The sequence below is a fragment of the Chlamydotis macqueenii genome, chromosome 16 (genome assembly GCF_036417535.1).
Source record: "Chlamydotis macqueenii isolate bChlMac1 chromosome 16, bChlMac1.mat, whole genome shotgun sequence".
NCBI classification, from domain to species: domain Eukaryota; kingdom Metazoa; phylum Chordata; class Aves; order Otidiformes; family Otididae; genus Chlamydotis; species Chlamydotis macqueenii.
Window position 1 is genome coordinate 14,621,303 of NC_141571.1, and position 22,440 is coordinate 14,643,742.

The following is a 22,440-nucleotide window of genomic DNA, read 5'->3' on the forward strand; positions in this document are numbered from 1 at the left end:
CCTGACACGACCATAACACCAGCTACACCAACGGCATCCTGATGCTGCAAATCCCAATCAATAACGTTCAGACAGATAAACCTGAAACACGGTTTAACCCGAGTGCAACATGAATTTTAACAGCCTGCTTCTACAGGAACCGTCTTGCTCTGCTGCCAAGACTACAGCGTGGGACCGGCAGCACGCATCTGAAGTTTAATTTCATGGAGTACCTACAGGGTTGATATTTTCTTCTTCTTTCTTGTCTTAATACGCATTTCTTTTCCAACGGAAGACCAAGGCGCTACCATAAAACCGCCGGATCCTCCCGTGCGCTGATGCCCAGGTGTTCCTGGGCTTTGACAGCTCTATGCAAATACACCATTAAGGGCCACGCTGCAATTCCCCACGGTCAGCGGTAATACTTTGTATGTATTCAAGAGCACCGCAGAGCTCAGAGAAAATAAACACGCTGAAAAAGCCTTCAGCTGGACAAAGGGAGGTGAGGATTCAGCGGGAATATTTACTTAACTCTGAAAGCAGCAGAGCTTCCGTCAGTGCTTATTTGTGGACAGAGCAAAATGCTATTTGCAAGAAGCTGTGTCGGAGCTGCAGAGGGACAGATGGACAGACAGAGCCTCTATTTTTAGTTAAAGAACAAAACCTAAGTTTGCCCAGCAGCAGGAGGAGGAAAATGCCCAAAGAAATGACATTTTTTTTTCCTTACAGAAGTGTTGAACAGTGGTTTTCTACTGGGTCCTTCCCCTCTTCCAGGCTCAAAGAGCCCTTTCTTCAGCTCCGCAAGGAAAAACACAGTACCATTAAAGGATGGTCCAGCTCCCACAACCCCGTTTCAGGACTGGGTTCAAAGCCAGGATGAGGAACAGGAGGGGAGAAGGATGCTGTGTGGGAGACCGCCACCATTACCAGCTTGTCCCAGCTAACTCCTTCAAGCTTCCATGGAAGATGAATTTGCTGGTAATTTGTGCTGTTTGCTGCTCCTTTCCCACACAAGGGTCACCTTTCCAGCACCAGCAAATGAAAGCAGCAAACCCCAAGGTCCAGCTGGATGAGGACTATGGGGAAATCACAGCCAGGCAGGAAAACTGCCCCCCAGCACCCACCAACCAGCAAGGATGGGCTTGAATGGCCCGTCCTGATTTCTCTGTCCTCTGCTTTTTTTTTTTTCGGATGTTTTTTTCCCACCTCATGAAGGTTTTTTTCTTCCCTTGGCTGCTGCAGGCTGAACATGGGTGGACAGACCTGGATTTGGGTCTCTAAATCTTCCGCCCTGCTCTCTGCACCATCAGTCATTGAAGGAAATGGTGAGCTTCATCCTGCTGGACCTTCTCTAGCTGTTAACTTTTTTTTTTAAAAAGGGGTGATGGAGGAAGAAATACCACCTGATCAAAGTCTCCCTCGATGTTTACAAAAGGCTGGGTAGTAGCTCCCAGCTGCTATTTTATAACCACACTCTGAAGTTAGGGGATTTTTTTCCTTTCTTCCTTTAGGGTCTTCCTTGCTGCTTGATTTAAATCCTCCTGACGTTCCACCTATTGTGAGTCCCGTCCTCGGCTGAATAAACTCCCACCTGCCTTGTGCTCTCTGACTGCTTCCAGGGAAGGACACCCTGTGCGGCTTTCTCCGGCTTGGAGTCGGGGGGAGGATTTACACTTTGACATCTCTAGATGCAAAACCCACAGCTCGTACCCACCTCAAATTAAAAATTGCAGCTGTGTCACAAACACCCTCCCGAAGCCGTGCTGTCAGTTTTCATTTGCAGAAAGGATCCAACCCAAAAACCAACCCCAGCGCTGCGAACAAAATGCTTACTAGTGCTAGGTACCGATAGCAGAAGCATCCTCCACCCAGGTGAAGCGGAGCAGAAAAGATGCTCCCCAGCATCGCGTCTGATGCAGCCGCAGCCACGTCGTGTGCCTGTGCAGCGCCGGCGCTCCAGCATTAGGCCGGGGTGATTTCATATGCCGTGCTTTGAGCTGACACGTACTTTCCCCTTGACTGTTCGAAAGCGTTACAACGTGCAATCCAAACGCCATTTCGCACACAGGGACCTAAGTGGCTCCGTACATGCAAATGGCTCTTACACCAGAAGAGGAGGGGTAGGGGTGGAAGAGAAACATCCTAATTCTTGAACCCCATTGTTTCCAAGCCTGGCCAAAATCTGCCTTTTCCATAAGATTACCCTTGAGTGGCGCAACACACAGCGGTTGCTGAAGCGAGAGCATCTCCAAAGAGGAGTGCGGCACCCGGCACGGTGGCTCTGGTGGCCCCACCAACATCAGCCCTACCTCTCCTCAGCAACAGCCTGCCCGCTCTTCAGCGGTACCATCAGCTACCTCACCACTGCACAGGAGAACGGAGACAGAGTGGGGACAGAAGGATTCCTTTCTCCATCACCACTGCGGTCCAGGACGGGCTCGAGCAGGAACGTCCATGCAGACGGTCTCTGCTGGCTCCGTGCCGAGAGCACCTCTCCCCAGTGCTCATCAGAGATCTCATTTCAGACCTGTCACAGGAAATTTTATCCTGCACCTGGGCTTCTTCAGAGGCAAAAATAAATAAGCAAGCTTGCCCCACATCCCATTGTCCTTCACCGTTGCGCATCCTGGGGATTACGAGCTGTAACTGGCATGAAAAACTACATTTAAATACAATATGTATTTATGAGCACAGATGCGAGCGCAAGTGTGCGCACACGGCGTGGATCCGGAGGCTACAGCGGGACTGAGACCCCTCTCCATGCTGGGAGATACAAGGGCTGCACACACACAACATCGGGGCCTGAACTGTCCTAAGGTCTACCTGGATTTTAGGAAAACATCGCAGAAAATAAATATGCTACAGAACAGATATGCAGAGGAATATTTTTTTAAAATTGCCTAAATGGATTTAAAGTAAGGCACGGGGAAAACCGCTCGTAGAGAACTCGCGACAGCTTTACCAAAGCCAGCCTCCTCCTTCCCCCTTCCCATCCAAGTTTAATTTGGCTTTTTATAACAAAGGACCAGAAATCATCTGTTGCTCACTCAGGCACCTCAGGCCAGCAGGCTCAGCCTTGCAGCCAGCGATGCGCAGGATCGGGCCCGCGCATACCCTCGACACCCCCCCGCTGTGACCTGGCTTGGTGGGACCAGCGCCGCCGCCTCCGAAAGCCGCAGCTCCCCACGCCCTGCTCCCACCTCAGGTGCCCCCCTTCCCCACCTCCTCCTCTTGCCCCCGTGCCGGTGGCTCTGTTAAAACACGGATGCGCGGAGCTGAGCGTTGCGAGGAGCAGTCAACATCAGCAACATGCTCGGCGGAGTGCTAGGGGAGCGCACCAGGTACAGGAGCATTACCTTTGGTAATCATTGCTTTATTAACGTACAACAATCTTATTAAATCTAATCTAAGTGCTTATTTGGCAGGTTCCATAGAAAAGCCTTAATTGAGCTCGTTTTAAATATAGCAACAACTGCTTACTCCGCTTTCTAAGAAGGTGCGAGCTTTCCTGGAGACACCTGCATGCAGCTGACAGCTTGTTAGCGAAGAAGGATGGGTTTTACGGGTGGATTTTTGCTGGTTTGGGGTTTTCCCAGGGCTCGGTTTATTCGGGGATACAGGAAGAGTCGGTAACACCAGTCACCCAAGGAGGGCTTCCTCCACTGCCCAGGTGGGCCCATCCACCCGTCTGAGATGATGCCTCGTTACTGAGAGGCCAAAAATGGGACAGGAAGCATCATTTGCGTAATGAGCAGCCCCGTTCTATGCTTAATTAAAGCTTCGTAATCTGCTGGCAGTGAATCTGCCGGGAGGTTTGACAGCCTTGGCTGGACCTCTTTCATCAGCCCCAGCTGCAGCAGTAAATGAGCAGCTCTGTTGAGCCCCCAGGAGCGGCCCGGGGTCCCAGTGGGGATGAATGCCTCGCTTGTCTCCTCCAAAGGCACCACGGCTTCACCTGGCATACAAGGGGCTTCTTCCGACCAGCCGGCGCCTTGGAGAAAAGACCTATTTTATCAGGCCTGGGACTGACCCAACTGTCTTGATCTGAGACATCCTTGAAGGATGAGACTGGAGAGGAAGGCAAGGATTTAAATATCCAGACTCAAAGCCAAATCTTGGCAGCTGGAAGCTCTCTCTGCCCAGATTCACCACGCAAGAGGTTCAGCTGTAACAAGGAGACAGGCTTCCAAACCCTGCCTGTCATTTTGGGTACCGGAAAGGCTCCATCCCCCTAGGACCACCTGGTCCATAAGGACTGGAGGAGCAGGTGGCCCTCGTCCTGTGCCCAACACATGGGCTGAGGGGGTCACCGTACCAAAAAAGCACATGCTGGTGGTTTCTGCTCACCTTGATGCGTGTGCCGTGCAGGCTGGTGGCTCCCTTGCAGCTGCTGATCTTCTCTCCACAGGTCCACCTCTGATTCAGCAGCTCGCCCCGAAACTCATTTTCTGGGGAGAGGAAGAGGAACAGGGGGTCAGGACGCAGAGTCAGCCCAGCACTCCATCAGCAGCATCAACCGGAGGTGAAAACGCTTTCTTTAATGGCCATACAAGTCTTGCCTGAGGGTCTCCATGCCCCGAGCAAGACCCCAGGGTGCCACTCGAAGGCCAAGAGTGAAGAATTTGCCATTGGGGTAAATGAAGGCTCAGAGACCCGACGGGCTCACAGGCACCAGCCAAGCTGCAGGAGCAGCCTGTGTGTGCCCTCAACCCATGGCAAACTTTGCAACACTGCTCAGCTCGGTTCTCTGCTGGAAAACACGGAATTAACAGCGAGCATCAACAGATCCTTGCGGTGCCCATGGCAGCTGGCAAAGGGCTTCTCTGCCCTTGGCGCTCGCTCCAACCTTACACTCTCTTCTCTTTCCGGAGGTGAAGTCAGTTTTTAATCTTTCACAAAGATTCGAACATCTAGAGCGGTGGATGGGCCCCGTTAACTGGACATCACCGAGAGCCGAGCGGGGTCCCCACACAGGTTTCTGTGACACCGGTGTTTTGGGTCATTACAGCAAAAGGCACAGAAGGGAAAGATGACGGGAAACGCACGCCTTATCACGGCGCTTTCCCTTCATCCAGTACAACTTCACACATCTTCAGGGGGCTGGCACCAGCCCTGCCGCACGCAGAGGGATCTGCTGGTGCGGTGGAGCTGCCGCGGCACGGGTGCCGCGTGGCACAGCGTACCCTCCCGCGCTGTTATTGCTGGCAGTAAGGAGATCAGAAGCATTTGTCCCCAGACTCCAGCCTCCGGGCCCAAAGCGCCGCAGCTCACCTGGGCAAAGCGTCGGCGCTATGGGCGCCGCTGCCGCCAGCCTCCCCCTCGCATCTTTAATTGCGGCTCCCTCTGGCATTGAGCACTGAATAATGTACTGCCTGTTCTCCAAGGCTTGCTCCATTCATCTGCCACCATCAATGCAAAGGAAAAAGGAGAGCATGCTTCCTTCCCCTGACGTTTCTATTACTGGGGTGATCTCAAAGACAGCAAAAGCCGTCACACGTGCTAAAGGGGACCTGTGGAAGGTGGGTGTTTCCAGCAACGGATAATTGCGGAGCGCGCAGGGCACCAGCTGAGCAACTTTGGATCTGCTCTGTCACAAAGCAGCTTTTAGGAGAACACACAACAAATAGCTAAGGAATTTATTTCTCCCCTGCCCATGTCTGTTCTCTACCTACAAAACACTAAGGAACAACCAGTATATCCCACAGTGCTCTTGCAAGAATGAGTACATTGAAAGACTGGGATAATTCGATCCTACGGTGACGTACAATCCAAGTTAGTGCCTAAGAGAGATGATCGTGAAAGTCACCTTCATGTATTTGTCCTAAACCAGAGCTGTTCTGGAGCCAGGAGCGCAGCTGGGGACACTTTTCTAGGTTTGATGGGAGAAACGTCTGTGTGGGAGACTCCACTCCAAACCCAGTGCGAAGCACTGTGTTCCAGCCTGGACTCACAGGAAAGGCACAGGGCTTGGGAATAAAATCCAAGAGTTCCTGAAACATTATTGTGCTTTGGAGAAGCTCAGAGGAAAGGGAGCAAGGAGGCACAGATGGCCAGGAAAACCAGAGAGAAGCTAGAGAGAGACAGAGGAAAGGAGAACAGAGTGGTAAAAAAAAAGATCAAGTAAGAATAAAGAAAGATGTCTCTGTAGCACATTCACAGGACGGTACAGCCTGCCCATTATCCGAATGCTTGTCTGAAGCATTTCCCTGAGCATCCTTCTCCCAAGTAGTGTTTTAAAGGACGAGCATCCTCTCTGGGAGGCAACGGGGGCAGGAGCAGAGAGCAGGTTAAACTGCAGAAATGATGGATCCTGGATGCAAAATAACCCCAAAGATAGCTTAGAAGATTTTTGAAAGGTCGACAGGTCATGAACCTGAGGAGGAAAAAAAAAAGCAAAACATACACACGCAACGTGTGCTTATCCTCTTTGGGCCCGTTTCGCTCATGTGTGCCCAAGTTATAGGGTGAGCTCCAGAAGCTGTCACAGTAAATCTGGCCCAAGACACCAGCCTGTCCTTGCTGCAGGCCCCATCCCAACCTCCCCAGCCTTCATCCCTGTGAGCAAGAGGAGGGGAAGGGGCTGCAGGTTGGGGCAAGGAGGCCCGGCCAGGCTGAAGGCACGTTGGCTACAGCAGCTCAGCGCCTTCCTGCCTGGCTCTCGTCCCTCTGCCCAGCCTGGTTCAGATGGCCAAGGCAGCTCCATCAATGCCCGAATCAGATTTCCTCTACTCTGTGCTGCTTACATGCATCTGGTCTCCGGAGAGGATCAGCTTGCACTGCTGGCTGTGCCCTTTCCACCTCCACTCCGGACCCTGGCTTCAGCAGAAACACAGCTCACTGGCTACGTGAAGGACACTGCTTTTAACCCCTGCTTGGACCACCCAGGAGGATTTGTGGGTCATTGTCCTAAATGCAAGTTTTTGCTCATGGGAAGCAGATCCCAGAGGGAATAGGATGTTCTGCGGTCCCCTCCTAGCACCAGGCTGGGGCAGCCAGGGCTCACAGCCAGGAGCACCTGCATCCAGTCCCTCTTGAAAAATCTGATAGGTCACTGCCAGACCTTCACATCCCATAGGAAATCACCAGCTTCCCCCCACCCACTCCATCCTCACTACCCACCACCCAGTCAGAACTGGATCATGCACTGGGGTCCCTCTCATTAGACAGGCAGTTTTTCCCCCATCAGCAGTTATGACATTCCACCACTAAAACATCAGTGTGTCCTCTTCCAAGCTAGGCTCTTTCCCAAACCTTGAAACTATTTGTCCTCTCCTCTCCTTTGCAAACATCTGCTGAGGAAGGTCAGCCATGAACCGAAGTATTGCAAGTTGTGCAGAATCCTGACACAAAACCTTTGGGTCACCCTCACCAACTCCAGACAAGAGGATCTGGAAACTTGGGAGGTAGACCATAGACAATTCAGACTGTTAGTCAGACTTGGGGTGGTTTACTTTCCATTTCCAAAAAGAGAAAGAAGCACTGATTTGCCAGAAAAAAAAAAATTAAACCCTTCAAAGAACAGCAGAAAGTTCCCTCAAAAGCAAACCTCACCAGAAGCTTTGGAGTGCAGAAGGTGAATAGAAAATGAGGGACGTCGCTGCAGGTGGGGGCTGCCTGGGCAGCAGCCGGCTCCCACACGTGTCCCTAGGTTTGCGGGCTGCCTGCCGCCTGCGAGAGCAGCAGCACCCTGTCTCCAAACCCCTGCAGAGGTTACATCTGCCAAAGCAAAGCGATGGGGCGAGAGACAGGCTCCTCAGAGAAAGGATGGAGGGAGAAGGCTTCCTTTCCTCGTAAGCTGTGTCATGGCACAGTTAAACTGAAGGACTAGAAGAAAAACACATCAATCTTCATTTGCTCCCCCAAGTGCGAGTAAGATTTTTCCCTCATCTTTTTCTTGAGGCACATTTTCCATCAGAAAGGTGAACCCTGCGTTAACAAGGCAGCGACACGCTGAGAAGAGGCTGGGTCCTTCAGCAGGGATCAAAATACACCAAAAAAAGTACAACCCAGCTACTTTCGCAGTTCTTTTCCGTTCTCCTCTGGTGCCAGGAGTGTTGGTTTAACAGAAATGCAGTCTACTCCACACAATTATCGCTGTTTACTGTGGCACGGCTACGTTCAAGTGCTTCAAATTCAGCTTCCCAAACATGCATTTAATTTCAGATTTAATACGGGATGTTAATTGTATATTGCACAGTAAACGATTGATCATTAAAACATATTAATTGAGGTTTAACAGCTGTGTAATAGATATTACATCTCATACTTATCAGCAAATATGATTTGATAATCGGTTAGGATGGGATGTATGGATGGGAGGAGTAGCACAGCCAGATTGGGGGGGTGCTCTTTGTTGTTCATTTGCTGACCTAAGGACACTTTTCCTTAGCAAGTTTGGAAAGGAGCTTGGCAACCATCACGCAGAAGTTCAGCTTTGATGCCCTCACCTGGGACCTTACCTGGACAAGCCCCAAAGAGTTTATAATCTCTATAAAAGGAGAAATGAGGCAGCCACAAGTGGTTTCCTCCTGTAAAGCTGGGACCAAGCTGCGGGGACCTGGCCCTGTGACTGTGTCTGCACCAACAGCCAAGCAGCGAACTGGTGAACCCCAGTGCGTGGGGAGCAAACGCTGGGAGACGGTCATCCTCCCCCAGCACCTCGGGAATCCTTTCCACCATGTGCAAGAGTCACGGCCGCCCTGTGCTTTCTACTAGTAACTCTTATTTAAAGCAGGCTGACAAACGTCATTACCCTTGACAAGGGATACGTATCTTCCAGCCCTTGCGTCCTGGGCTGGTCTCAGTCTCTCACTGCTCCCATCTCCATGATTGCATTGACCCAGCCCATCCCTCTCCCTCATCCCCACATCCCCCGCGAGCCGTGCCCCCTCTGACCGAAGCGCAGAGCCGGATGGTGCCCTGCTGTGCTGCGCGGCTGCTTGGAGACCCAACAACTCATCGTACTAGCGAGCTGAATTTTTGATCCCATGGCCCTGACAAACATGCAACACCAGCTTAACCCCTGTGCTACAGCACCACAGACTGCAACTTCAAAGGTTATGAAATCTGTGATGTGCACTCTGATCGTTTATTTTCCCTTTACCCAAAGGAAAGGAAGAGTTTTGATTTCAGTAGGATCAAGCCTTTCCATGGCTTTCACTGCCAAATGGATGCTTACCGCACAGCGTGCATCGCTAACCTGCTAAGCGGCCAGCACAGCACCAGCACAGCTCAGAGGCTGCCAAGAGCTGCGTACAGCCCTGCCCAGCTCTGCGGGTCATGGGGGAACACAGGAGAGGAGGGGAGCACCAGGGCTTCCATCTGGCCATGCAAAGGGGAAGAAGAGAGGTCATTGCTAGCATGATGCTGCTGTTTCTCCATCTCCAGCCACAGGAACCTGCCACTCTCCTTCCAGCAATTCCTGCAGTGTCCAAGGAGCATCCCCCACCTCAGCTCCCTCCTCCAGCACTGCATGACACACAAGAGACTCACCTCCTCCTTCCCAGCCCCGGGCCACCTCACCTCTTGGCTCATCCTGCTTTTGATGCCATCAGCTGCCACCTCTGGCCAGGCGGCTGCGTCAGCCCCTGCGGCCACCTCGGCCACGCCAGCTCGTGCTTTGCCCTGTGATCCTTGGCAGCTTTGGATGCTTCTGAACTCTCCTTGCCAGGTCCTCAATGGGAAGAGGTAATCATCCCTTTCCCATGGCCCTGTGACAGGACCCGGAGCAAGTTTAGTTGCGAGATTCAGATTTCCCAAACACAAGGACATGTTGGAATAAGAAGGTAAGCAGCAAAACCGTCTTGTTGGAGCGGGAGCAGAGCCCTCAGCAGCAGGTTAAAGATCCATCCGGAGCAGGGTACGGACATCACCGTGCAGCTGTGCTGCCACCGTCCTTCACCCAGGGCCCTCTCTCTCCATCACTGCCCGGCAGCTCTGCACACCGAGCCATGGAGGGCTCCGGGGAAGGACCCACGTGTCGCCCAATTTCTCCGAATCACCCAGCGCTACAGGAGCCAAAGCCTTCAGTGCACCTACGATGCAAAGGAAGTCAATGACGCTACAGGCTCTCCTCATTAAGAGCAATATTCATGCTCCCGTGTTCACGGCCAGTTAATAAGAGTTTTTATTAGAGCCCTTTTTCTTTTTCTACAAAGTGGCAGAAGCACTGCACAGCGCTGCAGAAGATATAAAGGAAGGTGGGTTTCACCTTCTGTCCTTGTATCATTTGTCTGCTCTTCAAGAGCAGAATAAATGCTGTGTGCCCACAGTAGCACTGCTGTTTGTACGCTGTTCGTAAGTCTTTCGATCTAAAAGAATAAAGAGTGAACACTGGTCAACATCCCATCTTCCCCTGGCTCCTTGGGGGACCTGTGAAATGCAAAGCTGCTCTGAGCACGGTGAGCAAGACCACCAACAACAGGGAGAACAAAGCGATGAGGTTCTCCTCTGGAAACCTCAAAGGGATGCTCCAAGGGCCAGGGCAACAGCAGGGCCTCAAAAAGCTCTCAGCGGGTGCTGACCCCCTCCAAGAGGAGAGCAAGACCTGAGCCATGGGTATCTCTGCCTCTTGCCTTTGCCCTGCCAGCCACTAAGAGTTGCCCAACACCTACTGCAACAGCAGGAACATTATACGAGCCTCCTCTCCAAACGCACCCAAGCCTGAACAAAAAAAAAAAACAAACCTAAGAATAAGATTTAAAAAAAAAAAAAAAAACAAACCAAACACCAACAAAAATCAAGCACATCCTGGCTTATCACTTCCAAACGACAAGTGCCAGCATCCCCTCCTCTGCCAGAGTTGTCCACAGCACAGACCGACCGCTCCTGCCACCAGCTTCGTCTCCAGCATCCGTCCTTTTGTGCGTGCAGAGAGCGCCCTGCTCAGCAACGCTCCTCTGCTTGTGCCCGGCGCGTGTGCAAGCAGGCGTGTAACGTGTCAGGCACGCAGGAGAGCATCTCTGAGAAACAGGATGTTGTTTCCTTCGTCTTGCACATTTTCCTCATTATTTTGTTCTAATTTGGCTTTCCCGGTACCTTCTCTATTTAATAAAAGCCAAATGCAAACCGCGTCCCTTAATCTCCGAAACAGCAGCTCACTGCTGAGAAAATAATATAGATGTAACTTCCAGCATCACACACTTTCTTTTCCATTTATATGCAAATGCCGACCTTTCACCCAAGCTGTCTCAAAGAAGTATTTCCTTAAAAATGCAAATAGCATGTTGCAGGCACTTTCTCTGGCTGAGTTTCTCTTATATTATTATTATTATTTCTTTTAACCTTACCAGCACTGTAAAACACAACTGCTAAACTGCACGCCGGTAATAATTACTTTTCATACCGAATCGAAAGCCTCCGCGGAGCCGATGTGTCGAAACGCCAGCAGGAGAACTGAGCAGAGATGAATTTTGAGAGATGGTTTTGGATAAGCGCGTCTTGGGCCAGGGGGAAGGAAGCAGCTCCAAGCCACGTTGCTGCCGAAGGGAACGACCCAATGAGGTGAGGTTCCAAGAGCATCTTCTCTCTTGTTAAACCCTTCCTGTAGTGCCGCTGGTGGGCAGAAGCCCTCAAGAAGGAGAAAACCTGTGCAAGCTGTTGAGGTTTGCATGGGATGAGCGCAGCCGGCACAAGGAGCAAGTCCACCGGCACTGGTGGCATTGGACACGGATGCTATCCCCACCTGAGGGGGTCTGGGAAGACCTTTGGGGTTGTGCGTGGGTGCTTGGTGTATCTGTGCGGTACAAAGGGGGCTCACTGCGGCATTAGGGCTCGTGGGGCCGCAGGTGAACAGCGAGAAGAGCGGTTGAGGAAGGGGTGAGTGGGGAAGCAGCCACGATGAGATGGTGGATGCAGAGGAACAAACCAGATTAGGAGATTTCAGCTCCAAGACCTCCCCTAGTTCACCTCTCCTTCTCCCAGCTGTTGAGTGAAGGGTTAAACTCCGGGAAGAGCAGCGTGGTGATGCTTCCACTTCCACCGAGGCAGCAGTCCCAGCGCTAGCAGACCACCAGACCACCCTCAGCTCGCATCTCCTTGCCAACGGGGATGGGGTTGTCCCCCCGCACCGGGAGCGCGAGCCCACCCTGGCAGGTTGAGGGGTGAAAGGAGGCATCGGCAATTGCAGCAGCCAAAGCCTCCCCTTTCTCACGGCTGCTCTACACCCAGACAGGGAGATGCTCCCAGCACAGATGGACTTCAAAGAGACCAAGTTGGCTGTGTTGACCCAGCTCGGGTGTTCGACACCCCTGCGTCCAAGCTGCTCCATCATCAGTTTGGAAATCAAGAGAGAAGAGGAAGGATGACCCTGAGCATTGTGCCTGCAGAGAAGCTACAAAAGCTACAAAACCCCACACTGCTGCTGCCCCAAGCTGGGCACACCGAGGTGTTTGAAGGACACAAATCCTTTCGACCCCAGCACAGGACTGGGGCTCGCTACCTGCCTGAGCAAGCAATGTCGATTTTCCGGACGGGGATTTCTGCCACGTGTGACACCAGGTCAGGCAGAGGAGGGAGAAGCCGCCCGGAAGAGCCACGGAAGAGGCTGGCAGTGCCTCTGACGCAAAGTTAGATGACTCAGTGGGCACCTTCCCAGCTGCCAGCTTGTCTTTATGATATTAAGCCTTTCCTCTCCGCTGCCATATAAGAAGTGAAAAGTTGACACGTAAGCGTGTGTCATACACAGTCAGAGAGACAGAAGCAATAAGGCATAAAAGGAGGTGAGATCATCGTGCCGCAACAACTCCCCCGGGGTAAGAGGCAGCGCTGCACAGCGCCCACTGGCTCTCAAGCCCCCCGCATCCCCCACCAGCATCCCTTCTCACAACACGGGCTCAGCACCCTCAAACCAAAGCCCTTTTCCACGCCGAGCCTCCCAGACCAGGGTGTGCACAGGATGCCATGCAACCTGCCGCAAAACGAGGCGACTGAGCTGGCCCTTCAAACGGCTGAATCAAAAAGCAGCCCCCACTGCAGCCCCATGATGTCAGGGCCCCCCAGGATTATCGCCGCCGAATGGGGCGGCTGCTGGGCGCCTCTTGCTTAAGAAGATGTAGAATCATCAAATACGTTTATAGCCCTGCTGGCACCGCTCTTCGCGCTCCTGCAGACCCCGCGTAACTGAAATTAAACACAGGCAAGTGGCACCTTTCTGTCTGTCCCACAGCAGCCTGCGTTTGCTGGCAAACACGAAGCGGGGACAAGGAGGAGGAGGAGGGATGGGGTAGCAGCTGGGTGCCCACGGCTAGTGCTCTCAGAGCAGCTCTCATCCCCCTTCCAGCCACTCGCAGGACGCGGTTTTACCCCGATGCTGAGCCAGGAAACTCCAAGACCCCAGCAACGCGCTCACTGCCCAAACCTCGCAGCCAAGGATTCATTCACATCCTCTAACTGGGAAGTTTCTCTCTCCTCCAAATTCATTTTTCCCCCAACCCTCCTCTTTCCAATGGGGCATCCTTGCTCTCCGCAGCAACTCTCCCCGCGTGGCGGGGAAGCAGCCAACCTGCCCGCGCTGCCGTGCCGCACAGCAGCGACCTGCCTCCCCGGCAGCCAGGAGAGCCGCTCGGCGACAGGAGGGAGCCGGAAGTTTCTAGGGGATGCAAGAGAGGAGCTGACAACTCCACGCTCCTCTGAGACACTGCAGGCAAAGTTAACTGTTTAGACTGTCTTTTTTTTTTTTTTTGAAAGCAACAAGATGGCTCCGAGGCACTTATTTATATATTTATTTATTTTTTAAATTTAAAAAAAAAAAAAAAAAAACAAACCCAGAGCGGCTCTCTCCAGAAGGCTATTAATCCTCCCCTGTCACTCGTGTTCTTGGAGAGAGCATTTCTCTGGGCAAAAGCAGCGAGTTGCTTGCTGACTAATTACATCAAAATATTGAGGGCAACAAGCAAACCTTTAACTCCACTTGCCAGAAGCTCGCTGGATGCAAAGCTTCAAGATTATGGAGGAGAAGCATATGCATCAGCAGGAGAAGCTGGGACTCCAGACACGCTCGTGGCCACCTCAGCTTTCAGAGGCAGGAACTCTCATTCCCTTCTGCAGAGCCGCTCGGGTTGGGATAACTTTGCCCAAGATAACTTTACCCAGAATATCTCACACCCAAGGCTTTTGACTTTTTACAAATAAGGGGGGTTTTTTTTGCCTTTACCAGGGAAGGAAATTATTTTCTCTCATTCCTGTGCAGAGGTTTTGGGTACAGAGCGAGGACTGGACTCACGTACCCAAAGGAAGGCTCTTGTTTAGGCTTCATGCCCCAATACAAGGTTTTCACAAGCTCTTGGCTGAAATCAAGTGACTTTTCTCAAAACCCGTCTGGCACCTTCACTTATCCCAGCAGCAGCCTCCCCTTGGGACACGGCTTCGCAGACCAGACCCTTCCCTGCCCCAAAACTTTCAGTGGGCGTTCAGCCAACACAGTCTGGGCTGTGACTCCATTTCCATCCCATCACCCCGTGTCGCCTGTACAGCCAGAACGGGAAAAGCCAGTGCTGAAAGAGGAAAGCCCAATTCTGTATTTAGGTGCTAAACCTGATGTTATTCCAAGAGGGATTGGATGCCCAAGAGCTGAAACAAGTGACTCAAATGCAAGCTTTGGCCCCAAACCCATGGCTCCCAGACACACATCGCCTTCCAGCCCCCAAAGCTGCCTCTCCTGGGCTGGAGCGCACCAGGGACAGGGAATGACTCGGGCTCCGAAACGTGGGTTAACCAAAGGCAGCTGCTGGGGAGGTTTCTCCGCTCTACGTGGGTGTTTCTACGCACAGGTAATTGGGTACTCGTCACTAAACTTAACAAGCTGCACTCGGGGAGCCTGGCGACAAGCACGAGGCAGGGCTATTCAACGTCAAATTGTTGGTTTCCAGGGATTGTTTAAAAAAAAGGAATTAAAAAGTGGTCAGAGCGTCACCTACAGCTTTTGCCAGCAATATCTTGGGTTTTAAATACTGTGTGCATGAAAGCTCCCCCAGAGCCGCCTCTTGTACCTTATAATAATATTCACCGGGGGATCCTCCTAATGCGGGGTTTGAATCCATTGCCGCTGAATTCCCCGGGCTCCTTGGCTCGCAGAGAGCGTTCAGGTAGACACCCCTGCGAGCAGCTGCTCGGAGAGGCGATTACAGCCCTCGGCATCGATCAGAAAGGTCCGATCGCACCCGCGAGGAGCGAGAGGCTTCCCCAAAACGGGCACGGACCCGGCTGGTGGACGCCGTCCTAGGGAGAGCCAGGTGCTTGCCAAAGGGTTTCAAGCAAAGGAACGAAGAAACCCGAGTCTCTGCTGCAGTTTATATTTAATTAGAGGAAAGGCGGCTTACGCAGCAGTTTCGGAAACATATTGTCTTACAGCATATTGGATATTTGTATCTTAACAGCTCAACATCGATTTCTTTTATGTAGAGGAAGAAGGGGGAAGAGAACCGCATGCCCTAAGTTGTGTTAGCTCCAAAGAGACGCCTGTACCACTTGGACTAATGTTTAGAGTAATCAAAGGCGTGAATTCATGTATTATGTATGGAAACGAGAGTTTTCAGTCTTCTGCAAAAAGGAATCTCCAGCGTTCGGTATTTTGTTAGCAGGCTGGCACCATATGGCTCTCCCCTGCTGATATTCTTTCACACCAGAACTTTATGATCAGATGCTTTAGTTAATATTTTACCCAGTGAGCATAAACAAGATGCAAAGATTGCAGTCGACAGCAACCTTCTCTTAAACCACATACCCACGTTAATAGCGAAGGCTTCTTTCAGCAAGCAGTTTACCAAACACATGCCTGGCTCTTTTTTTTTTTTTCCCCCCCTTAAGGGCCCAAGCTGGGCCATTTACTTTAACTGCCTTAGCGTCAAACAAAACACAAGCAGCAAACCCAAGGACATTTTCATTCCCTCCCTAATTTGTTTTCTGGCTGGTCCAAGGCAGCACTGGATGCACGTGCCGCAGACGTACGAGTTGCGTTTGGTGCAATTTAAGGCTGTATCTCTACTCATTTTTCATTTCAGACTGGATTGTATCTCAGGAAGATAGAGTTGCCTCTTCTCCACTACTGAAGTAGGGATGGAGCACCAGGCAAAGCTCACAGCCCATGGGGAGCCCTCTCCCAAGCTCTAACAACCTACACCAACCAAGACCAACAACACAGAGCATCCAACCTGACTGGCTTCACCAAGACTTGGGTTTCCCCAGCCTCCCCAAGTTCGACATAAAATCGCTTTGGAAAACCACAGCTTGGAGTTGTGGCTCTAAAGATCACATTTAGATTTCCCCCACCCCCCCAATATTCTTATTTAATATTCTTAAGACAAATAGGACCTAACAGATGTCTTTCAGCCTGCACTCTTATTAATGAGAATATTGTAAGAATGGAAATCAGGTCACAAATGTTTAATACTTTGTTTAAAAAGTCTTCAGCTTCTTTAAAGAGTTCCACTAATCCCAACATGACAGATGTACAAGGCAGTTTTGCTTGGGGCAGATTAAAATTCTCGCTCTGATTTGCTCTTTCATTTGGTCTGATTAAAATAACATTGCTTTTTTTTTTTTTTAAAACGTGCTGACTTCAAAATAAAAAAAGGAAAGAATAAAAAGTGACCAGTAAAGGCCAGCATGATCACAATAAAAGCAAATTTATTGTGGTTAAGATAAAACAGCAAGACAAAAGGAACTGAGGGACCAGCCCGGGCCCACGTTAGCGTTAAAGCTGTGTTACAGATAAAAGGGGGACCTTTCCAAACTGTGCTTTTCCATTTGAAAGTGTTTATTAATCTATTCTCTCTGAAGCAAAAAGTTCAATGAAAGACAAAGATCAAAAGTATTTTAATTCAGGTGAAAATTGTAATTTTTATCTCTCTCTCTTTTTTTTTTTTTTGTTTTTAAACCAAACCAACATGAAAAGCAGAGTATTTCAGAGTGTGTTACTTCACTATTCTGCTCTGGCACTCGCTGGGAACAGCCCGGCTGGCAGGACAAGGTGGTCTCAGCCACCCAACTAAACTGCGCCTGGAAATTCTCTGTTCTGCCATCCTTTCACGCCAGACCACCCTTTCCTGGCCAAGTTTTCAGTCAACTTCACTTCCTCACTGCTAGAAAACACACAGGGCACCCAAGTCATGTATGAGTGCATGGCGATTGATCCTCCAGGATGCTCTGGTTGGATCAGCAGAAGAGGAGGGAGGTGGGATGGAGCCCCGGCCGCGCTGGAAGCCCGTCTCCTCTCCCCGTGCTCATCATCGACAAGCCGGAGCCATGCGAGCCTTTGCCCTCTTGGGTCTGCCCGAAAGCAGCCACAGCTCCCAGTGCCGGGTCCCTCCAGGGCACTGCCCGACCAGTTTCATTGGTTTACAAAGCAACCAGTGATGTTCAAAACACAGTCCCCCAAAGGGCAAACTCCTGCTTAAACAGACCAAGATTTCACACTAAGATCCCACACTGGACCTTTCTGGCCCGGAAGCCTTCCCTGCCTCCTCATCCTCACCTGCAAAACCACAGCAAGCCCTCACCAAAGCACTGTAGGGATGAATAAGCTCAACAGTAGAAAAACACTAGTTTTGCATTGAGTATTTAGGCATTTTCCTTTAAAACTCCAGCTTGTGCCTTCTATAAAAGTGTCCACAGAAAATCCGCAAAATGTTTCAAATTTTCAAGGAGTTGCTCTGTCCAAGTGATTTTTAATATTTACATTTTTTAAATATAAGCGCTCAGCACATGTTCATGCCCTCGGTGGTCCCTGGTGTTCCCAGGGCAGAAACAACCTCCTCCCCACGCAAGATATCCAGCGCCGAGAAACTGAGGGCTGCTCTCCCATGCCGCTGCTCTCGCACAGGGGCAGCCCAGCAAACCCACGTGGGGAGGAGATGCTCAGAAACTGCCCGTCACCTTCTGGGTCTTGGTTCTGTCCCAAAGGACCAAGCCCCTGCGCAGCTGCTCCCAGCGAAGCAGCTCCCAAATGCTGAGCTTTCAGGAATTCCCTCCCATGGATTAACCTGCCAAGAGGGGAGACTTGCTTCCTCCAAATGTACGCACACCAAGCCCTTTTCTCCTCGGTGAAAATATTTGTGGGCTGTGGGGGGTGACACATTTCCCTCCCATCTCTGTAAGCAGCGGAAGGGACGCCCCAGCCCTGCTCTTTGGCGTTACTCTTGACCTTGCTCCCAGAGCAGAAATCTCACCTAAAATAATTTCCCTCTAAGAGCAAGGTGGTTCAGAGTATTCCTCCCACCCCAGAAACTTTTCCAAGCATGTGCTTATCATCCCGCTTCTCTATTCACAGCACGGTCTCCTCTCTAAGGACCAGGCGCTGGTTCACATTTCTACTTCGCAAAGGTAAGCGGCCTCAGAAGTGATACAGAATATTTGAAGGCGGGAGGTTTCACACAAGGATGAAACGTTAAGGATGTCAGAGATGCCAGGGGACAGATGATGCCAGGCATCATCCAGCTGGGGAGACCAGCACGGGTGTGTAGGTGGTGGAGTTATTCTGTGTAGAAACCAGCAAAACCCAGGAGAAAGGTGGGAAGAGTTGGGTTTCCTGACAGCAACTTCTGCCTGTGTCAGACCTCCAGAAATAGCTGGGAACCAAGAGGCCGGGGGGGAGTTAATCCCAGCCTGCTAGTCCCTGTCACACCGCCGCTGTAGGGCTGTCTCCCCAAAAGAGAAACAAACCCATGGTCTGGGGCCACCCGAGCCTCCCTCCTGGGGGTCGGCAGCCTCCTCTGCACAGCCAGGGGGCAAAGAGCTTTGCACAAGAAATAACTCCAAGAGGGGACTTCTCAGGGAAAAGGGTGGTGTGTTCCTAGCTCTGAGTTTCCAGCGTGGATCCTCCACACTCAGCTCCCGCGCATGAGAAAGGGGAGCAGCTATAAAGCAATGAGAGGAGGTTTCCTTTGTCAGTAAGAGCTCCAGCAACCAAGCTGTACGGTTCACAGCCGAAAAACCTTCCCATCCTTCCCATCTACAAACTGCCACGCACGCACACGAAGCAAAGGGGAGACCAGGTCCTGCCCCCCACTTTGCCACTAAACTCTCATCTCTGACTTCCCAGCGGTAACGCCATGCTTCCCCCGTCTCCCTCCCCTCCCCACAGCTGATTTCATATCTTCTGGGAAGCCCAGCCCAGCCGCGGCGATTTCCCCCACATCCTCCGGCCTTTACTGTAAACCTGCCGCTTCCCCTCCTCGCTGAGCTCTCGGGAGGCAAAGGATGCCCCCAGACCTGCGAGTGGGGCAGCAACCCGCTTTTGCCAGCACCCCCAGCAGAATAAGCACCCCCAGGCTGTGAAAGGAAGGCTCTGTCCCTCACCGGAGAGGGAGCAAGGGACCATTTTTCATCGCACCAGCTGATTTTTGGGAGTATAAACTCACTTGCCCTCCTCAAGCCCTGACACAAAATCACGTTCGGATTTTTGGAAGGGAGAAGAGTTTCTATTCCTGAGCTCCCAATGCTAATTCAGCCCGTTTAGGGTGCGTTGCTGACTTAAGGTGCACTGCTCCCCCTCCCCAAAACCCAAGAGCAGCATTGTCCCATCAAGAAGCCAAGTTTGGAGGCAGCACCCCAAAGCTGAGGCTTGCAGAGGGGGGGTTGGGGGGGCAGTTTAGCCCTGTCTGCTAAAATGGCAGCTGCTCTGACGCTTAGCTACGTCTGGCAAAGCCAGCCCTGCCCTCCCCATCCGGCTGCCGGCAACCGGGGCCGCTCCGCTGCCGGTCCCTCCCCCCGGGGCACTGCAGGCCGGGGGTGCTCGCAGCCGAAGCTTCCCCTGCCCACCGCAGTTTGCAGCTTCCCCGATTGTTGGGGCAAGTCGCGGCCCAGCCGAGTTAGTCCCCGGCCTAATGACTTCCCCCAGCCCCCGGGGCTGGCAGTGCTCCCCCGCCCCCCCGCGCCATCCCACCCCAGGGCCATTAAGCGACACAACCCAGCTCTAGAAAACAAAACCCGGGGTGGGTGGAAAGCCCCGACCCCCAGGCTGTTCTCCCCTTCCTCGATGGGACCCCCGGGAAGTTGCCGCCTGCCCCCGCGGGACGGTGCCCCCCGGGCAGAGCCAGACCGGCTGCTCCGGGGCACAGGGACCCCAACTCCGCCGGGACAAGAAGGGGGCAGCGCCCGTCTGCTTTGTGGGAAGGGATAAACCCAACTTTCTGGAGTTTTCCTGCTCTTCTCGCCTTTGGGATCCCACAGATCCCTCAGCCACTTGCAAAAAAAAAAAAAAAAAAAAAAAAAAAAAAAAAAGGCAAGTAAAAATCAGTTATCCTTGGTGTTCCCGAGGCAGGAGTAAGAGGGGAAGGAAGGGGAGAGGGCAGGCGGTTTTGAGAGGAAAGGGGAGAAGCCGTGGCCGGGTTTTCGGGCCGCAGCAGCTTTGGTTTGCGCTGAGCAACACGCGCCTGCTCCAATCTGCGCGGCTGGGGAACAATAAACAGGATCATACAAAGAAGTGGAAAGGCGGCATCTTTGCTTCTGGTTTCTATGACAGCATCAGAGACAAACCAACTATAAACTCTAATTCCTGGATTCCTCCTCCTCCCTCCCCCCAAACCCCCTTTTGTCTGCCATTAATTAAAGTGGCCATATGGAAAAGGCTGATAATAACAGCAGATGAGCCAACGAGAGAGAGCGAAAGAAGAAAAAAAAAAAAAGGAAAAAACAACTAAAAGTAGCGATGGTGAGGATTTACCCTGGTCTTTTTTTTTTTTGCCCTTGTTTTCAGCGGCTGCTCGGAACGAGGGGGCTCAACAATAGCGGGAGCAGAGCCCCTTTGTGTGGGGGTGCCTCGGGGGATGCTGAGCCCCCCCCCACCCAGGGAGGATCGGTCCTACCCGCCGGGCAACTGCGCCCTAAACTCAGCCTAACTCAGCGGGGTCGATGGCAGCGCAAGCATCTCCTCAGGCACCAGCCCCCTTCCCTTCGCCCTCCCCCCGAATTGCCCGCAAAACAACAACAGCGACAACAACAAACTTTGCTGAAATTGATAAAGAGATTAGCCAAGCAAAGCCTCTTCCGAGGCAGCTAAAAATAAGAACCCGCAGATTTCTGTCGTGGTCAACGTATAGGGAGAAATCCACAAACATGGCACACTTCCCTCGCTGCTATAAATAGAGAACTCTGAAGTAGTCAATACTGGGGAAGAGGAGGAAAAAAAAAAAAACCCACAAAAAAAAAAACCTCCACCAAACCAAAAATAAAAACAAAAAAAAAAAAGAAAAAAAAAGAGAAAATAATAAAAGTCTGCCAGTGGCAGGAGCGAGCACCCGGCAGGCGACCCGACCCGGGCAAACGCACCCGCATCTGCGGGCGAGCAAAGCGCGGAGCTCCCCAAAGACCCGAGGGACGCGAAACTGCAGGCTTGGGACGGAGTTTTTGTAGTGGGGGGGGACACACGACACGACAGAGACCGTCGAGGGACGCGCGGAGCCCCGGCCCCCCCGCCCCGCGGGCGCGCACCCGCGCTCAGCACCTCCGAGAGCTCCGCGGGCGCGGAGGCCGCCGGCGGCTCCGGCTGCTGCTAACACCGCGCCCGCTGCCCTCCGGACGGGCATCCGCCGATCCCGCGGTCCGCGCACCCGGCGAGCATCCTCTTCCAGAAATATTCAGAAAGTTTCCCGGCTGAATGCGACGTGATGCCTTTTTTTAAAAAAAAAAATATGTATAAATCTCCTCCTTTCTCGTCTTATTCAATCTCTTTTCAGTCAGAAGCATAACATGTCCACTAGCATCTCGCAGCCAGCGAGCAAAGATGGACCTAGGAGCATGACGATGATCGTAAAAATCCCCTCGGTTCTCCAGTGCGATTTTCAAAACAACAACCCAGCCTTCGTGCTCTAAAGGCGAAACGCCTGCGTCTGTTTACATCAACTGTGTGCTCCGAAAGCCTTTCCCCTCTGCCTCAATCCAAGGGAGCGGAAGAAAAAAAAAAAAAAAAAAAAAAAAAAGAGAGAAGAGGAAAAAAAAAAAGAAAAAAAGCCAGCATTATCTGCCTTTGTCAGCGAAAGAACATAATATTGACTTACCTTTCCCCACAGCTATTGTCTGTCCCTTTGCAAAATGACATCACGGAAACCAATCATGAAATTTGCATGGGGGAGGTTGTGGGGGGAGAGTTCTTGGAGGGCAGCCCACTTCCCTACACCAGTACCACGCGTGTAAGACGGGTTGTTGGTTTCAATTAAATATCTGATACTCCTTAGTGTGTGAACTCTTAAGCCTGCTAAAGGCAATGTCTCATTTACTTAATGACCGCTCTCATTAATGGAAATGGCACAGAGGGGGCTTGCTGCGCCTTCCCTTTGTAAATACACTACCCATGAACCCTTGGGGTTGCAATATATCTGTTTACTCTCTGAGGTGAAATAAATTTACAGTATAGCATCAAAAAGAGAGAGAGAGATGGAGCTGCTGACTTGAGTGCACACAGAGTTGGGGCTCTCCCAGCCCCGCCAGCCCCTCTCCCCTCGCACCCCCTCCCTTCTCCAAGACCCA

The 22,440-nt window shown here is 51.8% G+C and overlaps 1 protein-coding gene across 4 annotated transcripts in view; it reads right to left on the bottom strand.

Annotated features, from left to right (window-relative positions):
• MYT1 (myelin transcription factor 1) overlaps nt 1-22,068 on the bottom strand; it is a 61,525-nt gene extending 39,457 nt beyond the window's left edge. For 3 of the 4 annotated variants that reach the window (XM_086760408.1, XM_086760407.1, XM_086760406.1), the window contains exons 1-2: nt 21,419-21,633; nt 4,327-4,427 (exon numbers count right to left, since the gene is read on the bottom strand). In XM_086760408.1, coding sequence (XP_086616534.1) covers nt 4,327-4,427; nt 21,419-21,500 — 183 coding nt within the window. In that variant the 5' untranslated portion in view covers nt 21,501-21,633. Of the gene's footprint in view, nt 1-4,326; nt 4,428-21,418; nt 21,634-21,971 lie in introns of those variants that run through there. The other variant, XM_086760409.1, reaches the window with a different exon arrangement.
• Between the last annotated feature and the right edge of the window lie 372 nt (nt 22,069-22,440).